At 43.9% G+C, this 13,934-nt stretch overlaps 1 protein-coding gene across 1 annotated transcript; it reads left to right on the top strand.

Moving 5' to 3' along the window:
* Positions 1 to 1,540: 1,540 nt before the first annotated feature.
* LOC139159916 (zinc finger protein 271-like) lies at positions 1,541 to 10,291 on the top strand. The gene is made up of 3 exons (XM_070737372.1): positions 1,541 to 1,763; positions 2,404 to 2,461; positions 6,509 to 10,291. The coding sequence occupies exon 3, from the start codon at positions 7,228 to 7,230 to the stop codon at positions 8,818 to 8,820; it is 1,593 nt and encodes a 530-aa protein (XP_070593473.1). The 5' UTR covers positions 1,541 to 1,763; positions 2,404 to 2,461; positions 6,509 to 7,227; the 3' UTR covers positions 8,821 to 10,291.
* The last annotated feature ends 3,643 nt before the right edge of the window (positions 10,292 to 13,934 follow it).

Below are 13,934 nucleotides of genomic sequence, written 5' to 3'. Positions count from 1 at the left end.
AGCATGTAGAAATCCAATACTAAAACAGCTAAAAACCCTTGTTATAAAACCAATCACACATACAAACATACCATACATAAATTGTAGAAGCCTAGGGGGAAAGAATATCTCAGTTCCCCCATGCCTGATGGCAGAGGTGGGTTTTGAGGAGCTTACGAAAGGCAAGGAGGGTGGGGGCTATTCTATTCTCTGGGGGGAGTTGGTTCCAGAGGGCTGGGGCCGCCACAGAGAAGACTCTTGCCCTGGGTCCCACCAAACAACATTGTTTAGTTGACGGGACCCAGAGAAGGCCCACTCTGTGGGACCCAACTGGTCGCTGGGATTCGTGCGGCAGAAGGCGGTCCCGGAGATATTCTGGTCCGGTGCCATGAAGGGCTTTATAGGTCATAACCAACACTTTGAATTGTGACCGGAAACTGATCGGCAACCAATGCAGACTGCGGAATGTTGGTGTGACATGGGCATACTTAGGGAAGCCCATGATTGCTCTCGCAGCTGCATTCTGCACGATCTGAAGTTTCCGAACACTTTTCAAAGGTAGCCCCATGTAGAGAGCGTTACAGTAGTCAAGCCTCGAGGTGATGAGGGCGTGAGTGACTGTGAGCAGTGACTTCCGGTCCAAATAGGGCCGCAACTGGTGCACCAGGCAAACCTGGGCAATGATTAAGGACTTCTGTGAGCCGCGTGGAGCCCATGGACCATAGTTTGAGGGTCCACGCTCTCTAGAAGGATAAATTTTAAATTATTTAGAAATGGCCTTATAAACCTTCCCGTTCAGTGGACAGCAACAACATCTCAGAAGGCAGAATATTATATTCCCCCAAAGGAGAAATGTAGAAACATGCTTTTCAAGAAAGAAATCAGACTTCTTTTATAGCTCCCAGCAGATATTTTGTGTTGCCTCCAGAAGTTGTGGGTGCTCCATCGGAGAAGGGTTTTAAGAGGAGACTGGAGGGTCATTTTTCCAGAATAGTATAGGCTCCCCTGCTTGAAGAATTGGTCCCTTCCGATTCTTATTGTCTAATTCTGTAAGAACTTCATGAACGTTTAGGGCTCAGGATGCAGCTAATCTTCCCATGTTAAATAGTGTCACGTTTCACTATTTCATTTGGATCGGTTCGCCACGGTGGGTCGCTAGGAGTCGCAAATGATTTGATGGCATGTAATCCGTGAAAACGTCTTGCAAACGCCTTAATAGGTAGAGACGGGACGAGCCTGTTTTACCCCCCTCCTATCGGGAAATGGCGGTCAGAGGGGCAACATAGGAGCCTAGAAAGCCGTCGCTACAGTAAGCAGGGGCCTCTGGGGGGGTTAAAACCATCAAGTACTGCATTCCTAGAAAGGAGGGGAGAGAAGGGCAGGATCATTCTAACGGGTCGCTCACGGGAGGAAGGTGGTCCGCCGAGTATCTTCTGGGCTCTTCCAAGAGTAGTAGCAGGCTAGCAGCAGCAGGTGGGTGAGTTGAGGACGGGTGGGAGGAGAAGCTGGGAGCAAGAAAGGCGGCTTGGTTTCCTCCGCAGCGAGGAAGCAGAGAAGCAACCGGAATGCAGAAAAACACATTGGCGGTCGTGTAGTCCAACCGCCTCCTCGAGCATGAGAACTAAAACCGTTTCCAAAACGACATCAACAGAATAACAGAGCTGGAAGGGACCTTGTGGGTCATCTAGTCCAGCCCCCTGCTCAGTCAGGAGACCATACACCATCTCAGACAAATGAGTATTTTCTTCAAAGCAGCCAGTGAGGAGCATCCTCAGCTTGGGAAGGTAAGCCCTTCCTCTGATTGCAGGAAATTTCTTCTTGTTTCTAGGATGCGTCTCTCCTTCATTAGTTTCCATCTATTACCTCTTGCCTTGCCTTCTGGTGCTTTTCAGAATAGGATAACCTTCTCTTCTTTGTTACAACATGTCACTTCTAATCCTTCTTTTCACCAGACTAGACCTACCCAATTCCTACAACTGTTTCCATCCGTTGTTCCTGCCCACTGGTGCCCTGGAAAATAGTGTGGATCCCTCCTCTCTGTTGCAACCCCTCAAGTGCCTGTATATTGCTATCATGTCTCCTCCAGTCCTCCTTTTTGCTAGACTATCCATGCCCAGTTCCAGCAACCTTTCTTCATATGTCTTGGTTTCTAGTCCCTTTGTCATGTTGGTTGCTCTCTTCTGTATCCTTTCTAGAGTTTTTATGTCCTTTTTGAAGTGAGGTGACCAGAATTGAATGCAGTACTCCAGGTGTGGTCTGACTAGGGGATTATATGGTGATATTAGCACTTATGCATGTTTTTCTGCCTCAAGCCCCCAGTCATGTCTGTTCTTTCATTTCTTCTCTTCAAACGAAACCTCCTGTTCATAAGTATTAAGTCAAGAATAGCTGACCCTCTAATTGTCTCTATCTTTTGCCCAACAGAATTGTCATATTCCTCAGGAACCTGTAAGAAGAAACTGGAGAGCCATTTATCCAGATGGTATGGGCTCTCCTGACTGAGCAGGGGATTGTCTAGATGTAGAAGATCTCCAAGATTCTTTCCACCTCTGTTTTTTTGTTATGAACCTGCTTGGTTATTTGATAATAATATTGGAATATCGGATTTTTCCTTTTTTGTTTCCATGTCTGGACACAAGCATGTGTTTCCTATTGGTGCCCCATCTATGTATAAATCAGATTAAAATTGTGTTTAAGGCAGCACTTTTTAAAAAATAGTTAATAACCATTGGGATGCTCTGTTGTAAATGCAGTCCTCCCTTACCATTTGTTCCCTGAGCCTTCACAGTTACAATGGCAGATATTTATTTATTTATTGGATTTCTATTCTGCCCCTCTCGGAGGACTCGGGGCGGCTCACAACATATAAAATATACAATACACAATATCTTAATCCAATTAACTAATCAAATATCTTTTTAAAAAACCCAGAAACCATAAAAGATATACATTTGGTCCACAAATTAGCGGCCATTGTAGCACATCCAGTCACAATTCAAAGTGTTGGTAATGACCTTTAAAGCCCTACATGGCATTGGACCAGAATACATCCAGAACCGCCTTCTACCGCACGAATCCCAGCGGCCGATAAGGTCCCACAGAGTTGGCCTTCTCCGGGTCCCGTCGACCAAACAATGTCGTTTGGCGGGCCTCAGGGGAAGAGCCTTCTCTGTGGTGGCCCCGGCCCTCTGGAATAAACTCCCCCCCAGAGATTAGAACGGCCCCCACCCTCCTTGTCTTTCGCAAATTACTCAAGACCCACCTTTATCGCCAGGCATGGGGGAACTGAGACATCCTCCCCCAGGCTTTTATATTTTATGTTTGGTATGTATGTGTTGTAGGGTTTTAAATTGTTGGGGTTTTAGATATGTTTTATTTTAATATTAGATTTGTCTCACTGTTATATTGTTTTTGTATTACTGTTGTGAGCCACCCCAAGTCTTCGGAGAGGGGCGGCACACAAATCTAATAAATTATTATTATTATTAATATTAATATTAATATTAATAATAATAACAACAACAACAACAACAACAACATGTTCAGCAACTTGAACAAATCAGCAGTTCCTGTGGCTATGAAAGTGCAAGAAAAGGACTTGCACCAATTTGGGTTTTGCCAACTGGTGCACATTTATGATGGTTTTAGCATCCCATACTCGGGATCCCCATTTGTGACCTTCCCAGCTAGATTCTTGTCAACCAAAACGAGTTGCAAGCCACAGTCAGGTGAACCTGCCTTTTAAACCCCCAGAGATTTGCTTAAAAACTGCAGAGCAGCAGATGTAAGTTGGCACTGTCATGTGATATCATGCTTCCAGATCAGGCTGCTGAGTGACTCAGATGCCAGTCCCAAATGCAGTCAGTAAGTGAGGACTGCTTCGATAGGAATGCCACCAGAGTGGTTGTGGAGAGTATTTTCTGCCCTTACTTGGAACCGAGGACGTTCATGGCAAAACTGGTGCTTCAAACCTTGCAGAGTCTTTAGGCATCATTTTATCAATTAAAGCCTCCATATCTTGAAAGTCAGCAAAGAAGGTTTGATTGTTAGCATTTTGGGTTTTGGGACAGCTTCCAGGCTGAAAACACATGGATTTTCTACATATGTACCGTGTGTCCCCAAAAATTCTTATTTTGTTTTGACCCGTGAAATAAGCAATTGACCTTATTTTTGGGGAGGTCTTAATTTTTTGGAGCGGCTGCAGGCTGTCTCTCCAGCGCCTGGAGGTGTTTCTGGAACACTCTTGCCAGCCCTAACCCTGTCAACCTGGGACTGAGGGGAGGGGGACTGGCATTGGGGCTCTGTCTCCGCAGCTTTGAAGCAGGATCGGCACGGGCAGTTCTTACCTGCAGCATTGCCGACCAAAATCAGATCAGAGTCACTGCCAGCCAAGATCAGCAGGCCAGATTTAGTGAGCCGGATGCAGTGTTGCTACCTGGAAGAATGGTGGGGAGACAGAGAGGGATGAAAGAGCGACTGAGTGTGTACCTGTCAATTGGCTTCCAGCGCCAGAGGGGGGGGGGGAAGGGGGGCAACCAGGCTGCCTTTAACTGGGGCAAATGGAGTGAGACAGGGCTCCTCTTATTGTCTTTTCTCCCCCCTTGTCAGGCATGGCAGGGCTTCCTGCCCCTCGCTTCTGCGGCTTCTGCTTTTGGCTGCTATGCAAGGAAAGCAGCAGAAATCTTTCTTTCTCTCCCCCCAAATGCCGCCGGAAATGAGTGTTTTTATTTATTTGTTTGTTTGTTTGGTTGATTGATTGGTTGATTGATTTGATTTGTATGCCGCCCCTCTCTGTAGCCTCGGGGCGGCTCACAACAACAACAACAAAACAAATCAAGACAAATCTAATAATTTAAAAACATTTTTTTAAAAGCCCTTTATAAAGCAGACAAACACACAAACATACCATACTTGAATTGTATAGGCCTGGGGGAGATATCTCAATTCCCCCATGCCTGATGGCAGAGGTGGGTTTTAAGGAGTTTACAGAAGGCAAGGAGGGTGGGGGCAGTTCTAATCTCAGGGAGGAGCTGGTTCCAGAGGGTCGGGGCCGCCACAGAGAAGGCTCTTCCCCTGGGACCCACCAAACGACATTTTTTCGTCGATGTGACCTGGAGAAGTCCAACTCTGAGGGACCTAATCGGTCGCTGGGATTCGTGTGGCAGAAGGCAGTCCCGGAGATATTCTGGTCCGATATTCTGGTCCGGTGCTATGAAGGGCTTTATAGGTCATAACCAACACTTTGAATTGTGACCGGAAATTGATCGGCAACCAATGCAGACTGCGGAGTGTTGGTGTAACATGGTCATACCTTGGGAAGCCCATGATTGCTCTCGCAGCTGCATTCTGCACGATCTGAAGTTTCCGAACACTTTTCAAAGGTAGCCCCATGTAGAGAGCATTACAGTAGTTGATAGTAGGTTTGTGAGTAGGTTTGTGAGACTCATTGCGCTGCTGCAGCTTCTTGAAGTAGGACGTTGTAAGGCTTATTGTTCCACCTACAGGCACAGCCACAAGCGGCAGGATGCCAGCTCTGCCTTTATGACGAAGCTCACAGCTCTGCAGCTATTTGTATGTGTAACGGTCATGGGATAGTGGGCGTACATTTGTGATCATGTGACTAGGTGGGTGTGGTTTGGCACTCTTGTGACTGGGTGGGAGTGGCTTTGTGGTGACTGGGAGAGGGTTGCTGGATGTCATTTGGCTGGGTGGTCATGTGACCAGGTGGGAGTGGCCAACTTGACATCACTCACATCAAGGGTTAGGATTAGGGTGCCTGGCCTCTCCTCATCTCAAAGGTCTCAATGAGATACAATGAGATATGTATGTTGTTGTGGAGTGGGAATTATTTCTTTTTAATATAATAGGGATTTTAGATTAGATAAGTGGGTTTTATATTAATTGGATTTAGGATTTGTATTGTATTGTTCTTTTTATATGTTGTAAGCCACCCCAAGTCCCTGGAGAGGGGAGACATATAAATCCAATCAATCAATCAATCAATCAATCAATAATAACTAAATAAATCCAATAAACAAACAAAGAAAATAAACAAACAAAATATACTATTTCATGCTATGTATATATGTCATATGTGTACTTACATGTTATACACAGGCACACAAAAAGATACATTATCTACTATATATAGTATGTGTATGCACACACACAGCTCTTCTAAAACTACACATTCAACCTCACTGTATTTGGAAAAACACACCCTTTCCACTTTCTGCCACACAATTTTGTGTAAATATGAATTGAAAGAGAAAGAGATTCTACCCAATAATTGCAGTATGAAAAATTTGTGATTGACCCAAGTCAACAATGTATTTCATGATTGAGTATATCTTTGAACTTGGATCTCAGTAATCTTTAATGTATGGAATGAGTCATAATTAACATTAGAAGCTATTTCAGCATTGTGGCATGTTTGATTTTTACTTGTGATGTACACTTTTTTCACATCCTCTGCAACCCTTTTATAAAGAAAAAAATTTAAACTTCCACTTTTATTTCAATCTTACAGATGAAGAGAATACCAATAAGAGCACTCGGGACAACTGAGGAGAACCAGCAACTTTGAAAATGAAAGCAAATTGATCCTTCAGAAAAGCAGAGAATTCTTCTCTTTCCCCAGCTGATGAGAGACAAAGGGGAGAAAATCAAGAAGAGATTTCAAATGGGGAAAAGTAGAATGTGCAGAACTCAACATTAGGTTACATGAAAAGGTCAAAGGAGATTATTTTTTCCATTCAGAAAAAGAGAGAAATATCTAGAAGTGAGTGGGTAGGAAAAAGACAATTCAATGGCCAAAAAAAGTAGACACTAATACAGATCTGTAAACAGTTATACAGGCCTTGCCCCATGAGGAAGAAAAAAATAATTTGAATCAAAGCTCCATGTAAAAAAAGATCACACGTATTTTTGACCTCAAGAACATCATGGGTGGAAAAACTCCATAGATGTATCTATTGGGGGGAAAGAACACATAGCAAATCACAAATTAAGCATAACATGGCACACACTGGAGGAAAGCCATACAAATTTTTTGAATGTGGGAAATGATTTATTTATTGAGACCATTTGCCTTGTGCTTCATGAGAGGGTCCACACAGGAGAGAAGTCGTATAAGTGCTCCAAATGCAATAAATGATTTTTCAAGCATCAGAGGAATCACACCAGGGGGAAACAGCTGATTGTGGGAAAACATTCTTTCAGAATTCCAACCTGTTGGTATATTAGAGGATGCACACAGGAAAGAAATCACATCACTGTCCTGATTGTGGGAAACGTTTCATTACAAATTTCCACCTGGTGATACACCAGAGGTCTCACACAGGAGAGAAACCCTTTGAATGTCCTGATTGTGGGAAAAGTTTCAGTCAGAATTCCCACTTGGTGATTCATCAGAGGACTCACACAGGAGAGAAACCATTTGAATGTCCCGACTGTGGAAAAAGTTTCAGTCATAACTCCAGTTTGGTGATACACCAGAGGACTCACACAGGAGAAAAACCATTTGAATGTCCGGATTGTGGGAAAAGTTTCAGTCATAATTCCAGTTTGGTGATACACCAGAGGACTCATACAGGAGAGAAACCCTTCCAATGTTCTGATTGTGATAAAAGTTTCAGTTGCAATTCCAGTTTGGTTAAACACAAGAGGACTCACACAGGAGAGAAGCCCTTTGAATGTCCTGATTGTGGAAAAGGTTTCAGTCAGAATTCCCAGCTGGTGATTCATCAGTGGACTCACACAAGAGAGAAACACTTTGAATGTCCTGACTGTGGGAGATGTTTCACTCAGAATTCCCACCTGGTGATTCATCAGAGGACTCACACAGGACAGAAACCCTTTGAATGTCCTGATTGTGGGAAACATTTCAGTCAGAGTTCCAGCTTGTCGACACATCAGAGGACTCACACAGGAGAGAAACCCTTTGAATGTCCTATTTGTGGGAAAAGTTTCACTCGTAATTCAAGCCTGGTGATTCATGAGAGAACTCACACAGGAGAGAAGCCATTTCAATGTTCTGATTGTGGGAAAGGTTTCAGTCACAATTTAAGTCTTGTGAAACACCAAAGGACTCACACAGGAGCAAAACCTTTTGAATGTCCTGATTGCGGGAAAGGTTTCCGACAGAATTCAACACTCGTGGAACATCAGAGGACCCACACAGGAGAAAAACCGTTTGAGTGTCCTGATTGTGGGAAAAGTTTCAGTCAAAATTCAATCCTGGTTAAACACAAGAGGACTCACACAGGAGAGAAACCCTTTGAATGTCCTGATTGTGGGAAAAGTTTCAGTCAGAATTCCAATTTGGTGATACACCAGAGGACTCACACGGGAGAGAAACCCTTTGAATGTCCTGATTGTGGGAAAGATTTCAATCAGAATTCAAGCCTGGTGATTCATCAGAGGACTCACACAAGAGAGAAACCCTTCCAATGTTCTGATTGTAACAAAAGTTTCAGTTGCAATTCCAATTTGGTTAAACACAAGATTACTCACACAGGAGAGAAACCCTTTGAATGTCCTGATTGTGGGAAAAGTTTCAGTCAGAACTCCAGTTTGGTGATACACCAGAGGACTCATACAGGAGAGAAACCCTTTGAATGTCCTGATTGTGGGAAAAATTTCAGTCAGAATAATGACCTGGTGAACCATCGGAGGACTCACACAGGAGAAAAACCCTTTGAATGTCCTGTTTGTGGGAAATGTTTCAGTTTGAATTCCAGTTTGATTAGACATCAGAGGACTCACACAGGAGAAAAACCCTTTGAATGTCCTGATTGTGAGAAATGTTTCTGTTATCAATCGAACTTGATGGTATACTAGAGGACTCATGAGATAAATGATATGAATGTCCAGATTGTGCAAAACATTTCTGTCAGAATTCTGATCTATATGGATATACCAGAAGAAGTGAAGCCACACGAGTGTGCAGAGTGTGGGAAAAGTTTCACTTACTGCTCTGTCCTAATGAAACACCAGATATCTCATACAGGAGAAAAGCCATGAGCGTCCAGATTGTGGAGAAAGTTTCAGTCTGATTTCCAACTTGTTGATATACTACAAGACCTCACACATAAGAAAAAACCTTTGAATGTCCTGATTGTGGGAAAAGGTTCAGTCACCATTTTAACCTGGCGAGAGACCAGAGGATACATGCAGGAGAGAAATCATACAAATGACTTATAGGTAATGTAGGTTTACACACTGGGTAAAAAGTTAAATAAATCCATATTTAGGCAAAAGCCGATGAGTTTAGAGAAGGCATACATTTTATTTTTGATCTGTCATTGAAAGTGTAGGTGAGAAATTGATTATTTAACTTCCAGCCTGATTCATTTTAGTGAAAGATATCTCAGAAGTAGACCTATGATTGGAGAAAAACGATTGAAAATATTAATTTGATAAAGGAATACTATATGGGGTTTTTAAAGTTAGAAGTTGATAAGTTTAGATAAGGCTTAAATTTGATTTTTGATCGTTCACTGAGAAATACTAATTTGATAAAGGTGTACTGCCTGGTTTTTCTTTGTTTGTTATCAAGATTTTCCCTCTCCACAGGATCCCTCCAAGTTTTGCCCTCTCCCACAGGGTCCCTACGGGTATTTCCCTCCTCCCCAAGGTCTCCACTAGCCTTTCCTTCCCCATAGAGTCCCCAGAGGCCTTTCCCTCTTCCACAGGGTCTCCACAAGCTTTTGCCCCACGCCCAGGTCCTCAAGGCTTTTCCCCTCTCCTGCTGCATCCCTGCAGTCCTTACACCTGACTTCCACTCCACCAGGCCTCACAGCCTTCTCCATATCCTTTGAATATCTCTGAACCTAATGTTGGTGGACACACATCCCAGGGCCACGTGGCTATATTCTGGAAGAAGCCATTATTTTCAGTGTGCCTGGGATTCAATCCTGGGCCATGTGATGGACTTGTGGATGCAGCTGCTTCAAAATGTAGACCAGATTACTTATTGAACCGTCTTCTGCCTCATACATCCGAACGACCTGTTCGGGCCCACAGAGTTGGCCTTCTCCAGGTTTGGCGGGGCCTAGGGGAAGGGCCTTCAATGTGGCCCCCCCAGCCCTTTAGAATGAGCTCTCCCCAGAGATTCATTCTGCCCCCACTCTCCCTGCCTTCTGCAATGTTTTAAAGACCCATCTCTGACGACAGGCTTGGGGCCATTGAAACTTGACATCTTGCTCCGCCCAAGGAATGAATGTTGGATGTATGGTGTGTGAATCTATTTATTTAGTTTTAGTTGTGGATTTTTGGTATACTGTTTTTTATGAAGATTTCTAACATGTTGTAAGCCGCCCTGAATCTCAGGAGAAGGGCGGCCTAGAAATCAAATAAATAAATAAATAAATAAATACTTTTTAAAAAATGGTGGCCCCTTCTGAGTCATTGTCGCATTGGACATGGAGAAACTGCTCTGTTTAGCTACCTTCACATAGTACAACTTGCATTAAGGGATTTTGTGTGTATACTGAAAATGATGGCTGCCTCCAGGAGGTCTCCAAAAGGCAGGTGTCTGATGGGTGTGTAGGGAATAGACCCAAGGCCCAATGAAAAAAAGGGATGTAAATTTTCAGATGAAAATGCTATTCTGCCTTGCAGGTGAATAGAAACAGAAACATAGAAGTCTGACGGCAGAAAAAGACCTCATGGTCCATCTAGTCTGCCCTTATAGGAATATTTAGTTGAGGAGAAAAGAGAAAATGGCTTTGATGACAGGATCTAAAATTATACAGTGATACCTCGTCTTACAAACGCCTCGTCATACAAACTTTTCGAGATACAAACCAGGGGTTTAAAAATTTTTTGCCTCTTCTTCCAAACTATTTTCACCTTACAAACCCACTGCCGCCGCTGGGATGCCCCGCCTCTGGACTTCTGTTGCCAGCAAAGCACCCGTTTTTGCGCTGCTGGGATTCCCCTGAGGCTCCCCTCCATGGGAAACCCCACCTCCGGACTTCCATGTTTTTGTGATGCTGCAGGGGAATCCCAGCATCGCAAAAACGAGCGCTTCGCTGGCAACGGAAGTCCGGAGGTGGGGTTTCCCATGGAGGGGAGTCTCATGGGAATCCCAGCAGCGCAAAAACGGGTGCTTCGGCTGGCAATGGGGGTGAATTTTGGGCTTGCACGCATTAATCACTTTTCCATTGATTCCTATAGGAAACTTTGTTTCGTCTTACAAACTTTTCACCTTAAGAACCTCGTCCCGGAACCAATTAAGTTTGTAAGACAAGGTATCCCTGTATTAGCAACTCTTGCTGTGATCTTGTTTTCTTGCAGTTTCCTCCTTGTTTCTCTTCGATGGTTGATGGTCAATAGAAGGACTCTGACATGTCTATTGTATCTCCTTGGTGGTGGTAATGTGAGAAAAAAATTGAATGGCGGAAAATCTTTCATTTTTAATAATGCATTGTGTAATGTAAGAACTATCAATAACTTTTGGCTAGGAAATAAATTGGGTAGCACCAGTGTTGCAATGAATGTTAAGGCAAGGGAAGGCACTCCAAATGGCCTACCGGCTCTGCAATGAATAAGTTTAATAATAAAATGAATAAAATTGTAACACAAAGTCCTTTTTCAATTCTTCTTCATATACAGTGGATTTCTAATACGCTACAATTATTAATCTACATGTAATCTGTCTCTTTTGCATTCTGCATTTCTATATCCAGTCTCTCTTCTTCAGCTTCATTTTTTCCCTCATTATAAATTTTAATTATCTGTTTCAATACCACCTCAGTCTATCCGCTCTGGGCCTCTGATGATGTGAGCTGCAATTAGGCCTCTGCCTCTTAAATTTGTTGCATTGCTATTTGCCTCAATCCTAAATCTATGAAAGGGTGACATTTCTTTATACAGAGGTTAAAAAATAAAATGCCTAAACTGGATCTGTTTTAATTGGCATTCTTCTCAGATTCAGGGGTGGCCTTCTCCAGCATTACCAGTCAGAGAGATCAAATTTAGGACATTTCAAAATGGCGAGCTAAGGTGCGGTTTCCCTTGTAACTTTACGTCCCCTAAAGCAGCCATTGATTGTGCCAGTAGGTTTGTAGCTTTTGAAAATCAAAAAACTAGAGAGGGTCTATCTGATTTCCCTGATGATTCTTCCAGTTCTGAAGCGGATCCAATAGATATTATGAAAATTGAGATCCTCGTGGATGGAAAAGGAGCCAATACACCAGTGGTTCCCAAACTTTTTCACTCCTCCGCCTCCTTGGTGCTACAAACTCATGCTCACCACTACACCACCGCCACCCCGTCAGGTGAGTGTGGCTGGGTGACTGGGTGGGCGTGGCCAAGTTATAAAATGTGGTGAAACTCATTTTCTTTTTCTTTCTGCCTTTCCTTCCATCTTTTTCTTTCTTTCTTCCGTCCTTCCATCCTACCATCTTCCTTTTTTTCTTTCTTTCCCTTTTTCCTTCTATACTCCCTTCCCTAACCTACCTCCTTTCTTTTTTTCTGTCTTCCTTCCTACAGTCTTCCTTCCTTCCTTCCTTCATTCAATCATTCCTTTTCTTTCTTTCCTTTATCTTTCCTTCTACCCCTCCTTTCTTTTTCTGTCTGTCTTCCTTTTTCCCTACCATCTTTCATTCTGTCTATATTCCTTCCCAACATCTTTCTTTCATGGGAGAGTTTGGTCCTGCCCAGTGCTCGCCTTACCATCCTAGCATGGCTTGGAGACTACCTGGCATGTCCATCCGCTGGCTTTCCAATTTCTCCCTGTCCTGAAGCCCAGGGGAGCTCCATAGGTGTGCAGCTCGATGCTTCTCGGCCCACAAATGTCCTGGAGCTAAAGCCGGGTGGCAGCAACTGCACTCTGACAGCATCACATCCCCTGTTATGTGATGTCTGGGAGTGTGATCTCCGGGCTATTGGAGGCCTTTGCAGGGCAGGCAGAAAGTGTAGAGCTGGCAGATTTATTTATTTATTTATTTATTTATTTATTTATTTATTTAGTTAGTTAGTTAGTTAGTTAGTTAGTTAGTTAGTTAGTTAGTTAGTTAGTTAGTTAGTTATTGGATTTGTATGCCGCCCCTCTCCGTGGACTCGGGGCGGCTAACAACAGTGACAAAAAACAGAATGTAAAAATCCAATACTACAACAGCTAAAAACCCTTGTTATAAAACCAATCATACATACAAACATACCATACATAAATTGTAGAAGCCTAGGGGGAAAGATTATCTTAATTCCCCCATGCCTGACAGCAGAGGTGGGTTTTGAGGAGCTTATGAAAGGCAAGGAGGGTGAGGGCTATTCTAATCTCTGGGGGGAGTTGGTTCCAGAGGGTCGGGGCCGCCACAGAGAAGGCTCTTCCCCTGGGCCCCGCCAACCGACATTGTTTAGTTGACGGCACCCGGAGAAGGCCCACTCTGTGGGACCTAAGTGGTCGCTGAGATTCGTGCGGCAGAAGGCGGTCCCTGAGATGGGTGTGCCAGGTGGTCTCTGAGTCTTGCCAGGAAGGTAAGTTGAGCACCAGCGAGTCTACTTACTCCCACTTGCACTTCGCTCCAACTGGCCAATGCGTTCCTGCCTGCCTCTCGCTCTGGCTGTCTCCTGGAAAGTTTTCAAGAGGCCAATGGTCTTGTTGGCGGCTTGGCCAAGGAAAATGTTTGAAAATGCTGCTGGAGGCAGCCAAGCCAGTCTCCCAGTTTGTGCACATAGCCCCCTCTCGATTGCTCCCTCCCTCTGTCTCTCCCGTGGCCAAGAGAGTACCTGCCACAGAAAGTGTGGCTGCTTTTTTTGATGACCTTATTGATGTTAGGTGACCAGACAGTTATAGGGGGGCAGATGACAGACTCAATGATTCCTCTGTAGAACTGTATCAGCAGCTCCTTGGGCAGATTGAGCTTCCTGAGTTGGCGCAGAAAGAACATTCATTGCTCTACTTTTTTGATGATCTTATTGACATTAGGTGACCCTTTTAGATATGA

The sequence above is a fragment of the Erythrolamprus reginae genome, chromosome 2, assembly GCF_031021105.1.
Source record: "Erythrolamprus reginae isolate rEryReg1 chromosome 2, rEryReg1.hap1, whole genome shotgun sequence".
Classification (NCBI taxonomy): Eukaryota; Metazoa; Chordata; class Lepidosauria; order Squamata; family Dipsadidae; genus Erythrolamprus; species Erythrolamprus reginae.
This window is presented reverse-complemented; position numbering and strand designations above follow the sequence as displayed.